This window comes from Podarcis filfolensis, assembly GCF_964270895.1.
Source record: "Podarcis filfolensis genome assembly, chromosome: 3".
NCBI lineage: Eukaryota > Metazoa > Chordata > Lepidosauria > Squamata > Lacertidae > Podarcis > Podarcis filfolensis.
The window spans coordinates 83,449,972-83,470,271 of NC_139606.1; the positions used below are offsets into that span (position 1 = coordinate 83,449,972).

The 20,300-nt window shown below is 44.2% G+C and overlaps 2 protein-coding genes across 5 annotated transcripts in view; one reads left to right on the forward strand and one right to left on the reverse strand.

Annotated features, from left to right (window-relative positions):
• XPO5 (exportin 5) overlaps positions 1–7,595 on the reverse strand; it is a 36,908-nt gene extending 29,313 nt beyond the window's left edge. Inside the window, exons 1-5 of one of the 2 annotated variants that reach the window (XM_083604458.1) lie at positions 7,301–7,595; positions 4,003–4,124; positions 2,603–2,675; positions 580–717; positions 199–381 (exon numbers count right to left, since the gene is read on the reverse strand). In XM_083604458.1, coding sequence (XP_083460584.1) covers positions 199–381; positions 580–717; positions 2,603–2,675; positions 4,003–4,124; positions 7,301–7,405 — 621 coding nt within the window. In that variant the 5' untranslated portion in view covers positions 7,406–7,595. The remainder of the gene's footprint in view (positions 1–198; positions 382–579; positions 718–2,602; positions 2,676–4,002; positions 4,125–7,300) is intronic. The other variant, XM_083604459.1, reaches the window with a different exon arrangement.
• Positions 7,596–8,133: 538 nt separating this feature from the next.
• On the forward strand, positions 8,134–19,892 carry POLH (DNA polymerase eta). Of its 3 annotated transcripts, none has more exons than XM_083604534.1 (10): positions 8,134–8,452; positions 9,549–9,683; positions 10,176–10,393; positions 11,473–11,642; positions 13,003–13,106; positions 13,691–13,810; positions 15,215–15,338; positions 15,996–16,061; positions 16,945–17,117; positions 17,442–19,892. In XM_083604534.1, the coding sequence occupies exons 2-10, from the start codon at positions 9,598–9,600 to the stop codon at positions 18,283–18,285; spliced, it is 1,905 nt and encodes a 634-aa protein (XP_083460660.1). In that variant the 5' UTR covers positions 8,134–8,452; positions 9,549–9,597; the 3' UTR covers positions 18,286–19,892. The 3 variants fall into 3 exon arrangements, with proteins under 3 accessions (XP_083460660.1, XP_083460659.1, XP_083460658.1); XM_083604533.1 differs by lacking the exon at positions 8,134–8,452 and adding an exon at positions 8,465–8,829; XM_083604532.1 differs by lacking the exon at positions 8,134–8,452 and adding an exon at positions 8,489–8,760.
• Positions 19,893–20,300: the final 408 nt, after the last annotated feature.

The following is a 20,300-nucleotide window of genomic DNA, read 5'->3' on the forward strand; positions in this document are numbered from 1 at the left end:
CAAGATTAGAGCTTACATATCACCTCTTCCACCCTGGAGCATTTAAGCAGCAGCAGGGTTGCTATTGTAGATTGAGGCTCTCCAATCCTAACCAAGCAATCCTAGTTGTTTCAGAAGTCCTAACGAATTCAATGGGGCTTGCTCCCAAGTAAGTGGGGTTAGGACAGCATCATAAGCCAAAAGAAAAGAGACTCTTACCATGCGTCTGTATTTGTTTACATTCTGCTGCAAGGTGTTGAGCAGGAAGCTAAAGATAGTCTCCATGTTCTGAGTGAGAGTTTGCTGGATATCACGTCGTCGCTGGGCTGGCAGAGTCTGGAAGGTCACCACATCTTCTGCCAGTCGTAAAAGTATGAACATCACTAACTCTGTCTGAGTCTCCTAGAGTCCCAAGCAAAACAAAAAAACACAAATAGACAGAATGAATACAGGAATAACCTTGTGATCTTTGAAGAACATATTTGGATAATGCAGGAGGAGTGCACATATGCATTATGTCTGTATACTTTGATACAATTATATCCTACAAGTTAAGCCCAGAAAAGATGCACCAATTCGACTGTAAGATGTATTTCATACCCCCTGTTTGGAGAGAGTGTCCAGCTCATTTAACAAGTCAGGCCAGTGCTGGGGCCATTCACGCTTAATCATCTCTACTACAATGCGAGAGAGAACATCTTTAATGTGACTTTCTTCTTCTAAAATATTCTGGGTACCCTGTAAATGAAAAATTAAAGTGTTAAAAGACAGAAATTTTAGATAATCCAATACCTAAAGGTCAAGGTACCCCTGCCCGTACGGGCCAGTCTTGACAGACTCTAGGGTTGTGCACTCATCTCACTCTAGAGGCCGGGAGCCAGCGCTGTCCGCAGACACTTCCGGGTCACGTGGCCAGCGTGACAAGCTGCATCTGGCGAGCCAGCGCAGCACACGGAACGCGTTTACCTTCCCGCTAGTAAGCAGTCCCTATTTATCTACTTGCACCCGAGGGTGCTTTCGAAACTGCTAGGTTGGCAGGCGCTGGGACCAAGCGACGGAAGCGCACCCCGCCGCGGGGATTCGAACTGCCGACCTTTCAATCGGCAAATCCTAGGCGCTGAGGCTTTAACCCACAGCGCCACCCGCATCCAATACCTACCCCGCAGCAAAAGCTTGCTATAGACACATTCCAGACCAAACAAACTTCACATGAAATTTGCACCCCATCCTAGCCTATCATACCTTGGGAGCCTCCATGAGCCAAGGTAACGGTTGCTTCAATAAAAATAGATCTATCAGAAAGGGACAATCTGTACTGAGACAGATCAGTAAGCTTTGAGTTTTGTTATTAATTATCCTCCAAAACAGAGGTTCCCAAACTGTGGTCTGTAGCTTTATTATTGTGGCTTGTGACATTTCTGTGGACTTGTGGTCGAAGATGGGAGATGGCACATCCATCACATGAAGTACACATATTGATTTTTTATTGTATTTCATGTACTTCTATTCCTTACGTAGTATTTTACTGCATTACCATTTGCATGCTATGGATTTCAAACTCTAACACAATACAAAACAATATATAAGAAATAAAAGAAGCAATTAAAATGCAATTAAAAATCATGCCGCATCTAGCACAACACATTACAATTGTCACAGAAGGCAGAAAAATCATCAAGTGGTCTGTCAAAACTCTCAGCAACTGTCAAGCGGTACATTGGGGATAGGGAATTTAGGGAATCACTGCTCTATAATGTCAGATAAACTTTTTCTTAGTGGAACTGAGGGCTATATGACTGAATTGTCCCAGGAGGACAACTTAAGTTGCATTCCCCACTTGAAGGTCTCACAAACATGAGCACCCCCTTCCACAGCTGATTTATGGGTTCTCTCTTTCTCACAGGTCAAATACAGTGACACAACTGCAAAGGATAGAATGGAACTGAGGTGGCTTCCGGTCCCACGTGCCTTAATGGAGACAGCCCCCATGACAGCGGGGGATTATCGGTGAATGAAAAACAAGGATGAGAGAGGGTAAATCATCCTTGCAACTTCCCCCCAGGGATGGGGGGAATGGGCTTCACTTGCAGTTCATCTTGGCACCCAGCTCTTGCTCCAGCATGGAATGTGGGAGGCGGGGAGGCGCTGATTGCAAAAGTACTTTCCCTGGCAAAAACCCTCCTACGGCGCCATTAAGAAGCAGAGGTTCTCCATTTAATTGGATCCTTAATTGGCTTTAAAGTACCGGCATGTGGTGGGAAAAGGTTGCAACAACATACTGCTGAATATACCAGCTACATAGATCAAAAGTTTGAATTGAGATTAAGATTTCTTTGGCGTGAGAGTCAGCTGGGGAGAGGGAAGCCCCCAGTTTGTTTATTCTAAGCTTCTTTTATATATTTATGATTTGGCAACCCTCTCTGGAGTATAAGATAAAAAAAAAATTACAAGTGAGGAAGGGGCACTAGAGTAATATTGATATTAACAAGCAAAAATGGAAACTGCATGTGATCTGAAATGAAGAAAGGAGAGGGAGCGGAACCTCAAACTCGCTTCCTTGAAGTACATTCTATTACTGAAAGAAATAACTCAGAAATTTAACTTCATGAACAGCTTGACTCACATTGGATATGAGCTCCATAACGCTGTTCTTCAAAAAGACTTTCTCAAGCCGACCCATATTGTTCCACCGGAACCTGCCCAATAAAACACAGAGGCATCATCTTTACAATACACTGATAGCATAGTTAACATGGCTAGGGCAAGAGAGAAGTTTGGTTCTCAAATTGTCTCACACTACTCCACTGGAACCTGCCCAATAAAACACACAGTGAAAGCTGAAGTGTGTGGGCCTCTAAGTTTAGAGAAAAAAGATAGGGAGGAGCAGCATGGTAGATGTCTGTAAAACTATGCATAACACGGACAGAAGTGGATCGAGAAAGTATTTTCTCTTTCTCCCTTAACACTTGGATCGGAGGCTACCCAATGATTGGAAGCAGATTCAAACTAGGCACAAAAAGGTAATTCTTTACACAGACAATGCACTTATAGAACAAGATGTGGTGATGCCCCCCAATTTAGATGGCTCTACAAGGGAATTAGACAAATTCATGGAGGAAAGGATTTTCAACTGCTAGCAGCCACAACAGCTAAATAGGACCACCAGGCTAAAAAGCAGTACAGTTGTACCTTGGAAGTCGAACGGAAGTCCGTTCCAGAAGTCCGTTTGACTTCCAAAACGTTTGAAAACCAAATCGCGGCTTCTGATTGGCTGCAGGAAGCTCCTGCAGCCAATCAGAAGCAATGGAAGCCCTGTCAGACTTTCGGATTCCAAAAGAACGTTCACAAACCGGAACAACCAGTTCCGGGTTTGCGGTGTTCGGGAGCCAAAATGTCAGAGTTCCAGGGTGTTCAGGATCCAAGGTACGACTGTACTGGAAACCAGTTGCTGGGTGGCAACAGTAGGAAAGGGCTACAAGCTCTGCTTGTGGACTTCTCAACAATCATCTGGCTGGCCAATGTTGGAAACAGAACTCTGGACTAGGTGGACTTTTCATCTGATCAAGAAAGGCTTCTTTTAAAGTCTCTGTCATCAACACAGTCCCCTCTGGAAACAATCAGTCATGAACATTACCTAGCACAGCTAAGAAAATAGGCAGGAGTCAATACTACACACACACACACACACACAGAGAGAGAGAGAGAGAGAGAGAGAGAGAGAGAGAGATAAGGTGGTGTTAGTTTGCTAGAAACAGAGAGGAGGAAGTGGAATCTCTAGACAGCTCAGCAAAGAGAAAAGTGGCATCTCCATACAATGGAGTGAACTCGTTGCTGAACTAACACAAAAAATACTGATTATAAATTCCTTATTCAGCTTGTCACTGGGTTTCCCCTGATATATATAAACTGTAGAAGTATTAACAACCAGAGATAATTATGGTGACAGGTGCATGCCTGATTTTCTGCTAAAAAGCTCTCAAAAGTTGCAATGCCACACCACTTGCTTTGCATTCACTTCCTTACTTCACCACATGCTCCAGAATCTGAAGACCAAAGTGTCTGACAATAGCAGTCTGTGTTATCTCGGCCAACTTCAGTCCACAGGGAACACATACTGGGCTCTTTTCTTTAAACTCTTCACAGAACTGAAAAAGAGCAAGAATTATTTTTTTAAGCAAACGAGAACGTTCATATTTAATTATTTATTACATTTATATCCTGCCTTTCCTCCAATGAGCTCAGGCATCCCACATGGCTCTTCCCCAACCTTTTATCCTTACCATAACCCTGTGAAGTAGGTTAGGCAGAGATGCATAACTGAAGGTTTGAACCTGGGTCTCCACAGCTCTAGCCTACCCATTATACCACACTGGCTCAAAAAATATCCGCCCTCCAAGATAATGCAGAGAAAGATGTGTGAGAAGGCCAGTATTGGTTTTCAAATAAACTGTTCCTAGAAAGGAAATCCCCTCACACTTGTTTTGAGAATATAAAGGGCTTGCTAAGGCAACAAAGCATATGGTACTGAAATGTGCACCAACTGTCAAAAATCTGAAGCATATAATGGTTTTGAATGCAACCTTTAGGGTTTATAACCAGTAAAACTGCTGTTCTTACTACTCCTTTTTTCACTTTCTATTTTAATATGTGAAACACACACACAAATCGCAGTGGACTCCTCCTTCCCCCATACTTGTGGGGGGTTTTCCATGTAAGAACTGATAAGTTCTGTGCTACATAGACAACTGTGCACACATCAATTACATTACGCCCACTACAACTTTATTTTGCCTGTCTTCTCTCTGGTAATTTCATCTCTGGTGAAGAAGGCGCAGCAGAGACTGTACTTTTTGAGAATTCTAAGGAAAAACCATCTTCCGCAGAAACTGCTGCTTGCCTTCTATCACTGTGCCATTGAGAGCGTGCTCACTTATGGCTTATGTGTGTGGTACGGAAGCTGTACTACCCAGGACAGGATGGGGTTGTGCAGAGTTGTTAAGGCAGCAGAGAGCATTGTTGGCTGCCCACTCTCCACCTTAGAGCAGATTTATGCCACAAGGTGCCATAGGAAGGCACTGGACATAGTAAAAGATCCATCGCATCCTGGTCACTGTCTCTTCGAGCTCCTGCCGTCGGGACGGAGATACAGGACGATGAAGACTAGAACGAGCCGTCTTAAGAACAGCTTCTTCTCCAGAGCGATCTCGGCCCTGAATGGGAAGCCTGGACTTTGAAAGTCATCTAATCTTCCTTGCTGTACTATACTGTATTGTTTTAATTAGTGTTTTTATGGAGCAGTCAAGTAATTTCGTTGTCCCTGAGAGGGGGCAATGACAATAAAGATATTATTATTATTATTATTATTATTATTATTATTATTATTATTATTATTATGTCAATTCACAAAGCTTGTAACCAAAACCATTCTCCCTTCACCAAGTTAGAGCACTTCTCCTCAATTGTCTATATACATTAATTCATTGCTTTCTGCATCAACCTCAAGTTGCTAGAGATTACGCTAAAGGCTGTCTGCTATTCCCTTATATAAGTCTCTTATCTCTCTAGTTTCTCTCACTGCTGTTTATGCCTCTTTTATTCCGTTTTCCTACTCCTGTCTTTGCTCATCATTCCACAACCATTATGCCACCAACATCTTTCCCCTCCTGGTTTAACACCCTTTGCAGAAATCCTGCTTCTCTGGGGCTATCCTAGTATCCCCTTGAATGGAAATGGAAATGCAACCAATGTTACTCTGCTTCATCCAGGGTTGTGTCATCTCCTTTAATTCTGGCAGGGCTCTTCTGTGCACAAAACAGAAAGAACCTATTCAAGTAGAAATACCAGGGAGGTGCAGTGGTTGGACCTAGTGGGTCCCCACTCTGCCATGAAGCTAACTGGGTGATCTTGGGCCAGTCACTACCTCTCAGGCTAACCTACCTCACAGGCTTGTCATCAGGACAAAATGGGGAAGAAGTAAACTATGTACACCACCTCGAACTTCTTGGAGCTGCCTTCCCCAGCACTTCTACTACTGGATAGATTGGGCATACTCAGGAACCAATCGCTTTGTGCCTTTCGTAGGAAATGTATACTTTTTGTGCATTCTGCAATGGGATATAAATGCAATACAGAAACAAAACAAAAAACTGGTGTGGCTTTACATGACCTGCATCTGTTGGTTTTTAATTTGTCAGTGCAGTTGGACGCTTGGGTGGGGGACGGAGTGAGAGAAAGGAGGAGGAAGGTGGCAATCCCAATATAACAATCCCTGCCCCCTCCCAAAGCATTCTTTCCCCTTTTATATCTGCCTGCTTCTTGGGAGAAAAGCAATGACAAACCTAGACAGCATCTTAAAAAGCAGAGGCATCATCTTGCCAACAAAGGTCCGTATAGTTAAAGCTATGGTTTTCCCAGTAGTGATGTATGGAAGTGAGAGCTGAACCATAAAGAAGGCTGATCACCAAAGAATTGATGCTTTTGAATTATGGTGCTGGAGGAGACTCTTGAGAGTCCCATGGACTGCAAGAAGATCAAACGCATCCATTCTGAAGGAAATCAGCCCTGAGTGCTCACTGGAAGGACAGATCGTGAAGCTGAGGCTCCAATGGGCCACCTCATGAGAAGAGAAGACTCCCTGGAAAAGACCCTGATGTTGGGAAAGATGGAGGGCACAAGAAGAAGGGGACGTTTGGATAGTGTTCTCGAAGCTACCAGCATGAGTTTGACCAAACTGCGGGAGGCGGTGGAAGACAGGAGTGCCTGGCCTGCTCTGGTCCATGGGGTCACGAAGAGTCGGACACGACTAAACGACTAAACAACAAAATCTGCCTTGCACTGTCGAGATCGCACCCAGCGGGCACACTCACACATTGCCACACTCCCAGGCCAGCGCGGAGAGTCCGCGGAGGAGGCAAGGTTTTTTTTGCTCCCGCTCACCACTGTAGGAAGCCGGCCATGCGGGATGCTCAGCCCCCTGCAATGGAGACACTCGGCCACGTGGGCCCCAGGGCGGGCAGGCGGGTGAGGGGGCAGCATGGCCGTGGAGCGACACCACACTCTGGAAGAAGAGAGGCCGAGGCTCCCCACGGCGGGGCATCCCCTTCCGAAAGCAGAGAGGCCTCGGGGGGCAGAAACCGCCGCAGTTTCTGCTTTGCATACGGAAAGCCAACGAGGCACGACCTGCATCCGAAGGAGCAGCGGTGCGAGAGGCCATGTGTCTGGCTGCCACCCATCCCGGCTCCCCTCAGGCAGCCCCCCACCCCGAAAACAACCCCGCGCCCGGCCTCAGGGGGCTCTTCGGGAGGCGGAGGCGCGGCGGTACCTTGAGGGCCTCCAGGCGGTACCGCTGCGTGGAGGCCGGGTCCATCATCACCGTCACCGCCTTCACGAGCTGCTCGCAGAGGGTGCTCACCGGGTCCCACGACATGGCGCTGCGGGGCTGGGCTGGGGGCGGGGGGAGCGGGGGGAGAGGAAAGCCGCTGTTGCCCCGGGCAACCGGGCTCGGGGAGAGTAAGGGGAGCAACGCTGCGCCGGGTGCGACGGCCAAAGTGGCGCAGTGCGCAGGCGCAGGCGACCCCGGCGACCTTTTTTCGCACACGCTTCCTAAACGCCGGCAGTGAATGCGATAGTAGCTCTACGGTCGTCATGTAGAGATAGGAAAGGATAGAGAAGCTTCGTTGTTTGACGTGGAACTTTCGGGTTGCTTCAGGCTCGCTCCTATAATTTTTTTAAAAAAACTTTTAGTCCACGCATCTTTCTCATAAAGTAAGACTTGGACTAGAAATAACACCTCTCTCTGCCTCTACTTTTTATTGGAGGGGGGAATACTTTGCCAACCCCGTTCAGCTAACATAATGGATTTCAGCTAGTTTTCTAGTTTTCTTTTCTTCCTAGGGACGAAAGTAACTCTTTCCCTAGAAAGTAACTCTTTCAGCTTTCAGAAAACTAGCTGAAACAGAGTTACTTTCGTTCCTAAGAAGAAGAAAAAAGTCTAATGAGCCCCGTGAGTTTGCTTTTTGTGTATGTCCGCAGTAAATCTATGTATCAATTGGATCAATAATAAGCGGCATAACCCGATTCTGACGTGTAGTGATAGAATTGTAAAGTAATGCATGCGTGCTTTTTTATTTTATTTTAAATTGGGATTACTGTCAGCTTCCACTGTCCCTGAACGAGCAGCTGTCACTTTTATCCCTCTCCGAAAGTGATCACACGACCGGGGGTGGAATCCAGAAAGTCCATAGAGCAGCTCAAGGAATTGCCAGTCTAACATTTCTACATCTATCATCCCGCTAGTTTGGTGAAGGAGAGTCGCGTCACGGTGTCCCTGAAAGAATGACGTAATCGATGTCCTACTACGGGGCGGAGGGAAATCCGTTCTCGGTCTATCTATCCCGTGGTCTTATTCCCCCCTCTGAGGACTACATTTCCCAATATGCATTGCTGTATAACCAGCTGCGTTCGAGGCGCGGAGGTAGTTAAAGGCATGCTGGGAGTTGTATTCCTTTAGTCGTGAAGGCGGGAGTTTTAGCGGCTAAGCTGTTGCCTGGGCTTGTTCAGCCTCCGTGCATCGCACCTGCGGCCCTCAAGCCGAACCCGGCTCCGTTCTCCGCCTCCTCGCCGTGGCGACCCCGCGTGGCCCGCCATGTCTCGCGGGCGGGAGCGAGTGGTGGCTTTGGCGGACATGGATTGCTTCTACATGCAGGTGGAGCAGCGCCTGGAGCCCAGCCTGCGCGGGAAGCCGTGCGCCGTGGTGCAGTACAAGACGTGGAAAGGCGGCGGGTACGGAGCTGCTGCTGCTGCTGCTTGGCCCTGCTAGCTTTGCTGCTCTGCTCGTGTCGGCGGAATGAGGTGGGAGGAGGAGGATCTTGACGGAGGAGCTGGGGGAAAGGGGCCGTGCGTCTCAGTGGTCAGAGCAAAAGGCTTTAATCGCCCGCACCCCCAGGGATGGCTGACAAATCCTGAATCCTGCGGAGTTGCTGCTGCCGCCGCCACAGTCGTTGCTGATCGATCGATGTGGAGTCTATACTGTATAGGGCGGCTTCCTAAGTTGCCTCCCCACCCCAACTGCTTCACAACGCTCCTTCCTGTGACCCATGTTTCTGTTTTTTTTCCTCTACCCGCTCCCTCCCAAAATAATAGGATGCGTTCCTGCACACTCCCAGTCTAAAATGGACTTCGGTTTTCACCTCTCAGGGTGGGAAAGCCAAATGCAGCATAATGGAATCCACTTCCCCGAGTATACAGCTAACAATTATCTATTTCTGGACCCAATTTGATTCTAGCATTCCATAAACTATTTATAGTCTTCCACCTGCCTCTCAATATCTCCTCAAAACCTTTAAAAATGTACCTCCCTCTTAAGATGACTAAAATATTGTAACGAGGAAGGAAAACTCTCCTTTCTTTTAAGCTAATTTGTAGGTGGGTTTTTAAAAACATGTTAATTTGTTAAATACTCATTATCTAATGCTAAACTGAACCAAAAAAAGTGCCTGGGTTTGTGTGTGCCTTTCATTGTCTTAAACCCATAACTTAATAGCTCATCATTTCTCCCTCACCCAACTCAGAATCATTGCAGTGAGCTACGAAGCTCGAGCTTTTGGAGTTACCAGAAACATGTTTGCTGCTGATGCAAAGAAACTATGTCCGGATCTCCTGTTAGCGCGAGTACCAGAGGCCCATGGTAAAGCAGATCTCACCAAGTAAGCCCTGGATTGATTATTACTTGCAGCTATTGTTGTCCATGTGATTGTGAAGTACTCTGAAACAAAATAGGGTTCAGGATGGTTACTGATCAGATATGCTTTTGATGAGTTTTCTGCTTTGGGGCTAAGGTTTGCTTCTTGGAAAGTTTTTGGAATCCCCTTTTGCTGTCTCTTTTCCAGTGTGGATACAGTTTGTTCATTCTGGGTCTTCAGGCAGCAGTCTCTCTAGAAATTATTTTTACCGTTCTTTGCAAATTGAACAATCCAGGCTTTCTTCAGAGTATAGTGAACTGAGCTCAATACTTTTTCAGCCAGTTTATCTGTAATAGGTAAGATAGCTCTCTGTTAGCAGCATGCGAGGTGGGGGGGACGACAACTGCTGCTTTCTGGAAAAGCACTGTTGATGGCATATTGCTAATTAGCTACCCCAATTATCAGTTAAGATGGAATGGGAATATTAGAGCATTGTTGGGTCTCCTTCCTACGTAGGTACCGAGAAGCCAGCGTGGAGGTGATGGAAGTGATGTCACGCTTTGCTGTGATTGAACGTGCCAGCATTGATGAAGCCTACATGGATTTAACTAGCGCTGTGCAGGAAAGGCTTCAGCAGATGAAAGGGCAGGCTATTGAAGCAGAGCTGTTGGCAACTACCTACATCCAAGGATGGCCAGACAGCCTCGCAGCAGAAGAGAATACAGGCAACAAAGGTATTGCATGCCTTCAGACATACCGTTCCACTCTTTTACTTCAACTTCCCTTGCTCTTAATCCTGTGTAGATTATAATTCCATACAGAGGTATTTTCATTCTCAAACTTGTGTGCCTACAGAAGAGCATGGTGATGGTCTGGAGCCAATCCACGACTCCCAGGTTTAGCATATATTTTTCTTTTTCTCTTTGCTTCAGTGTTCATGTGAGGGTACTAAAGGTTTGAAGGGATGGTATGAAATTGGAAGTGTGCCCTTCAGAGGTCATGGATATGGTACCATAGCATTTTCTTCTTGAGCTGCAGCTTATAATACAAGTATATTTTCTCTATTTTGTCACTTTCTAATCTTTCGCGCACTTCTTGTCCAGCTTTGTAAGACCAGATTAATTTGACCTCAGCAAAATGTTCCCTAAGAAGAAAGACATGTCTGCTTTCTAACCTGCAGCAGGAACAAAGGAAGGGGATTAGTCCGCTGCTGAAAGGCCAGTATTGCAGTGGAGAGATCTGGGGAAAGGTTAAGAGTAAAAGCAGTAGGAATTGCCAAAACTGATGTACTTTGAGAGAGCTTATTGCTCAAGTCTGTGTGGCTATTTTCCATGTGGCTATTGTCTTTAGTTCAGTTCCAAATTTGGAAATTTATTTTAAGCCATTTAAGTTTATTGCACATCTTCAGCTACCTTGCTACTAGTGTTAGAACATCTTTTAGAGGCCAAATGGTATGAGAGCTGTATGCAAGGTTGTGTGTTGCACTCTTACCTTGATTAATCTAATCTTTGAGACTTGCCTAAAGGGTAGCCCTCCTTTGGCTGCAAACATTTTTACAAAAATGCAAAACCATTTCCCCTCTCCTGCCTCCTCCTGTTTATTTGCTTGCCCTGCAAGCTTTTTTTCTTTCTTTTGTGGGCTTATTTGACCAAGGGTGGCCTTATAAAGGGCTTTCTGATTTCTTCCTGTTTTCTTCTTCACTAGATGTTTTACAATACTGTGTGCTTTTTGTAGCTTTCCTGACCTGCCACTCTGCCATGACAATAATTATTCTTTCAAGATTGGAGATAGGTTGCTTTGTGTTCCCTTTTAGAAGAACTGCGGGAGCGTGGTTTGCGACAGTGGCTTGAATCATTGCCTTTCGGAGATCCCAGCAGTCCAGAGCTGCAGCTGACAGTGGGAGCTGTCATTATGGAAGAAATGAGGGCAGCTGTGGAATCTGTCACTGGATTTAGGTGTTCTGCTGGCATTTCTCACAACAAGGTGTGTGTACGACCAGCATGTTTGTGGTTTTGAACTCAGCACTACTAAAACCGTGTACCTCTTGGCTGCTCTATGTATTCAGCGGAATCTGTTCTGAACAGATTATTATTGTGACCTGGCACAGAAAACAGTAATGGAGGAATCAGGATAGGATTAGACCCAACAATTGTAGTAAATACCACCAGCAATCTGGTTTTGGTAAAATGTATTTTTATGAACATCTCCAGAATGTGAGATTGGATGATGTGATGGACTGAAGAATTTGGGATCTTAACATAGAGCAGGATTTACAGGAACACATATCCAGGTTGAGCCTCTTGTAAGCTTCCTAGACATAGATGTGTGGCTAGCTAATTGAGTTATTCAATAGGTTTCAACTGATTAGATCACATTTGTGTGGACCTAGTCAGTTACTAATGGCAATTGCCTCTGAACCTTCTTATACAGAGGGCATCAAGCTGGAATGAAGTATTCTGATTCGGAAGCTAGGAAAACTGCTTATTATAGCACGCAGGCACAACATCTTATTGTGTTTCTTGCTCTAAAACTATTGGCACTTTTATAGAAGAGATTAATAGAGGGAGAGAGATGATGCAAGTTGTAATAACAAAAAACATGGAGTTAGCCATTCCTGCCTTAGGTAATAACTGTATTGATGCCACAGGTGGAGGCCAGGATACCTAGCACCTGAGAGTGAGAATAGTAGATTTCCTCTTCCACACGGCTATTCTGCAAAATGTTAGAATTTAGTGTATATAGTAGACCTTAGAGGTAGTACTATTTATTTGATTAGTATTATTCTGTATTCAAAATATTAGGAATAATATTTTATATTAGGAATAATATTAGGAACCTGTGGATCTTTCAGCCACAGGTTGTAGACAAAAGTCATATACCCAAATAAAAAGAGGGTATCATTGTATGAGGTTTCCTTTGAGGAGACAAGATTAGCCCAGATAATAAGCTCTGAAGCAGTAAATGTTTTTAGAGTAGAGATTCTCTTCTTCCTGCCACCAAACTTTCGGTTTAAGAAATTCAGCAGGACGTAATTATTCTTTGATTATAAGAACCAAAATCTGACAGTATGAGAGATTTTCTATCCTTCTAGCGCCACAAATGCAATGTCTAGTTTCATTTAATTTTGAATTCCTTTCTCAAAACACTGGGTGTGATTTGGAAAAGAAAACAATCCATGGTAACATTTGAAAGCATAAACCAGCAGCTCATTACTTGCAGTATTTGTGTATTAAATTCAGCCTTTTCTCTAAGATGACAAAATAAACTCTGATAGACCAGGTGTGTGTTGGAAACCCGACTTGGAAAGCCAAGCTTCCTAAATTGAGTACTTTATTTATTCTAGGTATTAGCAAAGCTGGCCTGTGGTCTCAACAAGCCTAATCGTCAGACTCTGGTGTCACAGGGTTCCGTCCCTCAGCTCTTTAGCAAGATGCCAATCAGCAACGTGTATGTAAAACTTATGATCTGCTTCTAGAAGCCCCATGTGAGATTGCACTCATGAATCTCGGAACTTGCATTTTTCTTCTGCACATTATTTAGGGGTATTTTGGGTATACTGTAAGCATCAGACCAATGACACTCAAGAGATAATAATAAGAATGGATGATAGAGGGGAAAAAATCCTTGTGCAAGCACCAGAATTTGGGGAGCCATAATTATTTTTCAGCCATCCTTCCTTTGTGCAAAAATTTATAAACTATCACAATATTTATATGCCAGTTTATTATTAGGAAGTGGACTGGGATTTTTCAGGCCTGGTTGCAAATGTAAATGAATTCTAATAAATATGTGATGCTGTTTTATTATATTATCTTCCCAGTTGATTTCTTCTCCTGCACATACTAGTGTAGGTAAGGAAGAGGCTACTTGTTAATTTCTTGCTCCGTTCGGATGTCTCAAAAAGCCAAGTTTTGCATTGCTTTTTCTCCTTGTCCTGCTTATCTATCTGCCTTCTGCTAGCTGGTACACAAGAACCTGTGTCTGAAGACTTCTGCCTTTTTACACATGACAGCTTTCCTTTTCTCCCATAGCCGCAACCTTGGAGGGAAGCTCGGGGCCTCTATCACTGAACTTCTGGGAGTGGAGTATGTAGGAGAGCTGATTCAGTTTAGTGAATCACAGCTTCAGACCCACTTTGGAGAGAAGACTGGGTAAGTTGCTCACTAAAGTTCTGGCCTCTGCTACAGATTCGGGTTCCATTTATGTTTATGCTGCTGAGGATTCTGCTCAAGACAGGGCCTGTCTTGAGTTTCCAAAGTCTCATTTCTACTGAGAACTTGACACAAACACATTAAGAGGCAGTGCATTTGCTTAAAGCCAGATGAAACATCTACAAGATTCATGGAAGATTGCAGCACGTGCATTTTTAAAAAGTTCACTTCAGTCATTGCATTGAAGTAACACTTAACATGACAAAATGACAAAAGGGAACCAAATATTATGCATATACTGTGCAAATTCTATAGTGGTAACTGTGCTAGCTGCAGCAAAAAGAGACTATTTAGTTGCTTTAAAGACTGACAGATTTATTATGGCACAAGCTTTCAAAGGATAGTCTGTTTCATCAGATGCATATGGAGTGTCATCCTCAAGTGATAGATGTGTAATAGAGAATGTTGTTTTCACTGTCCAAATGTTCTATTCATGGTCACCCATAGCAGTAAGCTGCAGTTTATTTAACATATTCGCTTCTACAGAAGATGAGGTCATGTAATTACATATTTATCCAAGTGGGACAACAGAGTTTATCTGACTCCGTTAACCCAATAAGGCTATTATGAAATCAAAACAATATACCCTCTGGGGGTTTTATACAGAGGGCTGTAGTATAAACACTGACAACTGGGAAACACTGGCCTGTGAGCATTCCAAATGGAGAACAGCCTTTCCTAAAGGTGTCATGGGTTCTGAAGATGCTCAAACTCGGGACAAAAGGGAGAAACACACTAAGAGGAAGGCATGCTTGGCAAACCCTCACCATGATCAATTCCCACCCGGAAACCTATGTCCCCACTGTGGAAGGATGTGTGGATCCAGAATTGGCCTCTACACTCACTTATGGACTCACTGCTAAGACCATGTTTATGGAAGACAGTTGTCCTCGGCTACAAGTAATCACCAAAAGAAAAAGATACAGATGGTAGCAGTGGATTATGTCATCAACTGTCTTTTGGACATAAAATTGATGCTGATCTACCAGGATCATACTTCCATGTTCTTCCCATAATATCCAGCTTGGTCCTTGCTATTGATTCACTGCACCCCAGCAAAATATGTCATAGCAGATTAGGGTGCATCGCTAATAGCCACTCCATGCAGTTTGTATACCAATATCTATTCAGATGTGCTGTTAAGTGGCAGAGACACTTATGATAGGGAGTTCTCATTTGCCTTGCCTGTATTCTCTTTAGAATCTAACTCTTGGACTTGATCCTCATCTCCATTGATTTGTGTGCAGGTGCCAGATATATTGGATGTCTCTAAGTAAACAAGTAACATTTCCAACCTTGGAACCACTTATTTATTCAGCTCGGGTTTCTATATATGCTTTGCAGCTCCTGGTTGTATGACTTGTGCAGAGGGATGGAGCATGAGCCTGTGAAACCTAGACAATTGCCCAAATCCATTGGCTGTAGTAAGAATTTCCGTGGAAAAACAGCTTTGGTTACTCAGAAGCAGGTAAGAGAGTGTCCAGAGAGCCGAACCAAGTTTGTCCTGAGAGCAGGAATAAAAGATAAGGCAGCACACATTGCTGCACCCTTTCTCAAACCTAATTTGGTCATTACCTTTCAGCATCACTTTGCTCTGAAATGGTCAATAAATTGTTGAAGAATTCTATCAATGGGGAGGGGAGTGCCAAATGTCTCCTGTGATCTGCTGATGAGCTAATAAAGCAGAGGAGGAATTATTCCTTGGACCATGATCTCTCTCTGCGGTGCTAGCAAATGAGATCCTTGTTCCATTTTAGCATCTAGCGCAGTGTCCTGTCCTTTGAGCATTCTGTAACCACATCTTTCCCTGCAATTGAATTGCTCCATGGCAACATTTCTGATCATTTCAAGATTATTTTATTTATTAAATTTCTATACTGCCCTTCATCCCAAGACCACAGGGTGCTTTACAATATAGAAACACAAACATAACCAGAAACGAAAACAGTACTCTCCCCCTACAGTATTGTTTCTTTAGAGATCCGAAAGCTTTTGTTGTTCTTCTTGGCCTTCCATCTGATAAAAATGTCCTGTGGATGTTCCTTGCATATTTTGGTTTTCTATTTGTAGTAAACTGAGCAGTGTCCCAAGACAATAATAAAAACCCCAGTAATTATGTATGTAGGTGCAGCATTGGCTTCTGCAGCTGGCCTTGGAGCTGGAGGAGAGACTGAACAAGGACAGAGACCAAGTAAGTAGAGAAAGATAGAGTCCTATTATCTCATTGAGTACTTGATGCCTGAAGGAGATCTCTGTGAATTGGGTTGAGAAGAGCAAGTGTGCCTGCCTCTGGTAACCATACATATCATTTGTCTGGATGTAGCTTGCTAGAGGTCTGTAGTAATTAAGTATCTTCAGCAAATCAGGGGTATGTCCCCTCAATCTGTTCTGGGTGTCCCCCCCCCCCGCCAGTCCTCTGTAGTAATTTGGGAGCAGGGATGGAGTCACAGAGAGGAGGACCAAGTCCCATTGCAGAAGTGGATGTCATTCTACTTATGCCATTATTTAGTTAGCATATGAAGCCTATGGGTGGTATATCCATCTTTCCGCTAAGCACCGACTGGACCTTGACCAGCTCATTTTATTAAGCTGACTAAAGCGTGTGCCTTTAGATCACTTCCTGAAAATAACACAGATACATCCCTTTATAGCATTGGGCTTTCCTTACAGATGTTGTCACGGTTGAGGTGAGCTGCTCATGAGCACTGAGCTCTTGTTAAAGACTAGAGTTCCTTGTAGTCTTCCTACATTTTTAGCTTCATTGGAGAATCATGGAGAAAGACAGTAGGGTTAAGCTCCGTACTGAAACACATCTGATTAATCCAGCCCAGGCAAACTCTGGCCCTCCAGATGTTTGGGACTACAATTCCCCCCATCCCTAGCTAACAGGACCAGTGGTCAGGGATGGTGGGAATTGTAGTCCCAAACATCTGGAGGGCCAGAGTTTGCCTATGCCTGATCCAGCCTGATATCCACTACCCCTTTTTAAGAACGTCCTCCTAAAATCCAAGTTATTGATATCTGAAGTATTTCTTGTCAGGATTCTTATATACTGTATATCTTTCTTCCAACAGAACAACCGCGTAGCTAAACAGCTGACTATTGGGATCCATATGCAGGGCTATAAACATGCCAACAGCTTATCCCGCTGCTGTGCCTTAGCAAATTATGACGCCCATAAAATCAGCAGAGATGCTTTTGTGCTAATCCAGAACTGCAATACTGCAGGTGGCCAGCAGGCTGCATGGTGAGAACTTTTTTCCCCCTTGGACACAAGAGTGTTACTGCAGAGGAGGAAATGTTAGCTTTATCCCTTCTTCCAATGTACATATTGCAGAGTCTGTGCTAGAACAGAAAATGAACTACTAGTGGGCTGGACAGCCACGCTGTTAAGACAAATATTTATGATATGAGAACATTTATTCCGATTAGAGCTAAGATGAGGGTTGCTTATCACATATCCTTGGGCCAGCTTCTTCCACGCTTAGCAAATTGTTGAAAAATATCTGTGCAACCTTATTTTTTGAGTTTACTCCCTTTGAATTGTTTGCTAATGTGCCCTCGCCTACAGGTCTCCTCCAATTACACTTCTTCAGCTTTCTGCGAGCAAGTTTTCAGAAGCTCGTGCTTCCTCCGTGAACATTACATCCTTCCTGACGACTGACAACCAAGGTACCCAAGCCACTTGCACCAGTGCATCCAGCCCAAATGGCAAGTCCATTGAAAGCCCCAAAAAGGAGACCCTCAAGAAGACAACCAATCCTATTCAGATGCTTTTTCAAAGGGCAGTGGAAAAGAAACAGGCCCAGGCTGTGGTCAGGAACTTTCTTCCTGGTGTCAGCAATGAAATGAACTTACCATCAGTACCAGAATCCAGTATCTGTCAGGATAAACGACTCACCCCCATTAACAGCCAGATTCCAAAAGCTCCTGCGGAACAAAGTATCACCAGGAGTGACCCAGACTGCATGCAGAAACAGCTCTTGGTAGAGCAGTCTGTGGCCAGCTCCGAAGCAGGGCTCCTGGAGACCCCTTTAGAAACAGAAGTGCCTGAGGTCTCTTCAGAGCTCCCTGATCTGTGCAAGGAAAAGGAAGTGCATCCTGCTGCTGGAATTTCCCAGGTAGGGGCTGATAGTTGGGCTCTTCAGCCGTGTACTGGTGACACGATGCTGTGTGAGAAATGTAATCAACAGGTGTTGGTATGGGAGTTCACAGAACACTCAGACTACCACTTTGCTGTGGAGCTGCAGAATTCTTTCTCAGGAACTGACTCCTTCAGGCCGTCTTTGCCTCCCACCAGCCCTCCAGCTAAGGGCAAAAGTAAACAGAAGACACCCACAGCCTCTAGGGCCAAAAGGCCAAGGCAAAGCACAGATAGGACTTTGGATTTCTTTTTTAAGCGGCCACCTCCTTAGGATGAAGCTCATCTGAGCAGCTTATCTTGGAAAAAGAAGGCGCAACTTTATTTGCCTTTATCTATCTAATATCCATAAGTAAATAAATAAACAGGATAATAAATTGTTTCAAACAGGTGCTTGGAAAGCTACAGGACTCCACATTGTTGTTACAAGAACCTGCACTTGGTAGTCAAGATTGTTATGCCTTCTGTAGCACGTTCTTGCTCTGTAGCTTTAGATGGTGACAAATGTCGCATCAAGGTGCCATATTAACGATACTACCAATTTATGGTAGTCATTGGGGCCGTCTCTAGTCAGACTATCCCCTCCACAGGACCATCTTTACATTGTATGTCATTCATTTGTTTTAGTATTTTAAACTTGTAAACTACCTTGGCAGAAGGGAGGTATTAAATGCAGTACAGTCATACCTCAGGTTACAGACGCTTCAGGTTGCGTTTTTTCGGGTTACGGACCGCCAAAACCCAGAAGTACTGGAACGGGTTTCGGCGGATGCGCAGAAGCGCCAAATTGCAACCAGCGCGTGCGCAGACGTGCCGCTGCGGGTTGTGAACGTGCATCCCGCATGCATCACGTTCGCAACCCGAGTGTCCACTGTACATGCTTTTGAAGATCTAGAGAGGTGCTGCTCGTGGGCTTTCCTAGGCCTGCTCTAGGCAACGAAATGTCAAGGGATGAACTTGGGCCCTTCTGCATCCTGCTCATGTGTTCTCTCATTGAGCTGCTTAGATCAGAGTTGTAGGTTGTGACTGGCTTTTACTATGGTGGGGATTGCCCTTCCATAGGCAAGACAGTCATTAAGAGTTGAATGGATACTGGAATATGTGCTGTGCAAGTCCACATGTGTCCATTTGACCACTTTGATCAGCGGAATTGGTGCTATCTAGGCGCTATGTGATAGCTGTTCTGCATTTTTAATAATCTGATTTTTTAGTGTGGCAGCACCTGCACTTTGGAACCCCCGCCTACTGAGATTAAGAAAGCGTCTTCATGGTACTCTTTTCATCATCTGCTAAAAACATTCTTGTTTAGACAAGCCTAACCAGATGCTTAGAAAGCTGAGGTGATTTTAATCTGTCTTTAATATTTTAACTTGTGTAGTTTAAAGTATGCTTGTGAATTTTTCCAATCGAGTGGTGTATAAATTTTATGAAATAAAGTGTAGAAACCAGTGTATACATATGGAAAGTTGAGGCAAATCTATAACATCTGTACTTTAATTTGATGGCTTGATTAAATATCTACTTGATGAGTATAGGTTTTATCTATATGAAAAAGCAGGACCTTATTTAAATAAAGTTGTCCAGTATGATTTATGGTGTTTTACACCTTTAACTTTCCTACCTGGATACTTACAAACATATACACTTATTGCCCCATGGTGCAGTTAGGGTATTGGACTAGGAGATGGTAGAACAGGGATCAAATCACCGCTGTCATGAAACTTGTTGTGTGACCTTGAGCCAGTCAGCCTCTCACCCTAATTTGACTCAGGGGTTTTGTGAGGATAAAATGAGGGGGGAAGGGAGAACCATGTATGGCACTTTGAACTTCTTAGAGGACAGGTAGGATATAAATAAAAGTGTCCAATTGCAGCTTTCTAATTCCTTGGGTGTGATCTATAGTTAAGTATATTCCATATGAAACCCATGATGTATGAAGTCTTCAGCTATACTTCTGGAACCATGGAAATGTGGTTACTGCTAGTGCAAAACCTAACAGCCTGTAGCACTCAGTGGTATCAGGGACAGGATTTCAAACTAGTTATAGTGCTTTAGAGAGTGCATTATTAGGCACAGGTTACAGACACAAGATATCTATCTGGTCTTGTTTTGTTTTACTTGCTGCTAAAACCTTGGTCTGCTTTTTCCCCTTTTCTGTGGAAGTTGCTGGAAAGGAATTTTCCTCATAGGCAAAAATACTATCCAGTAAAGCAGAATAAGGGGAAATTTTATGTGTTGAAAGAGATATTGGCAGGGTTGGGGCTTCTGTATAGAAATTGCAGCCTGTTT

What these genes read in the sequence shown, in the direction of transcription:
- POLH (XM_083604532.1), top strand. Translation starts at nt 8,624, where the DNA reads ATGTCTCGCGGGCGGGAGCGAGTGGTGGCTTTGGCGGACATGGATTGC. An exon ending in AGAGAATACAGGCAACAAAG is followed by an intron (nt 10,394 to 11,472) that starts GTATTGCATGCC and finishes GTTCCCTTTTAG; the next exon opens with AAGAACTGCGGGAGCGTGGT. An exon ending in CACTTTGGAGAGAAGACTGG is followed by an intron (nt 13,811 to 15,214) that starts GTAAGTTGCTCA and finishes TATGCTTTGCAG; the next exon opens with CTCCTGGTTGTATGACTTGT.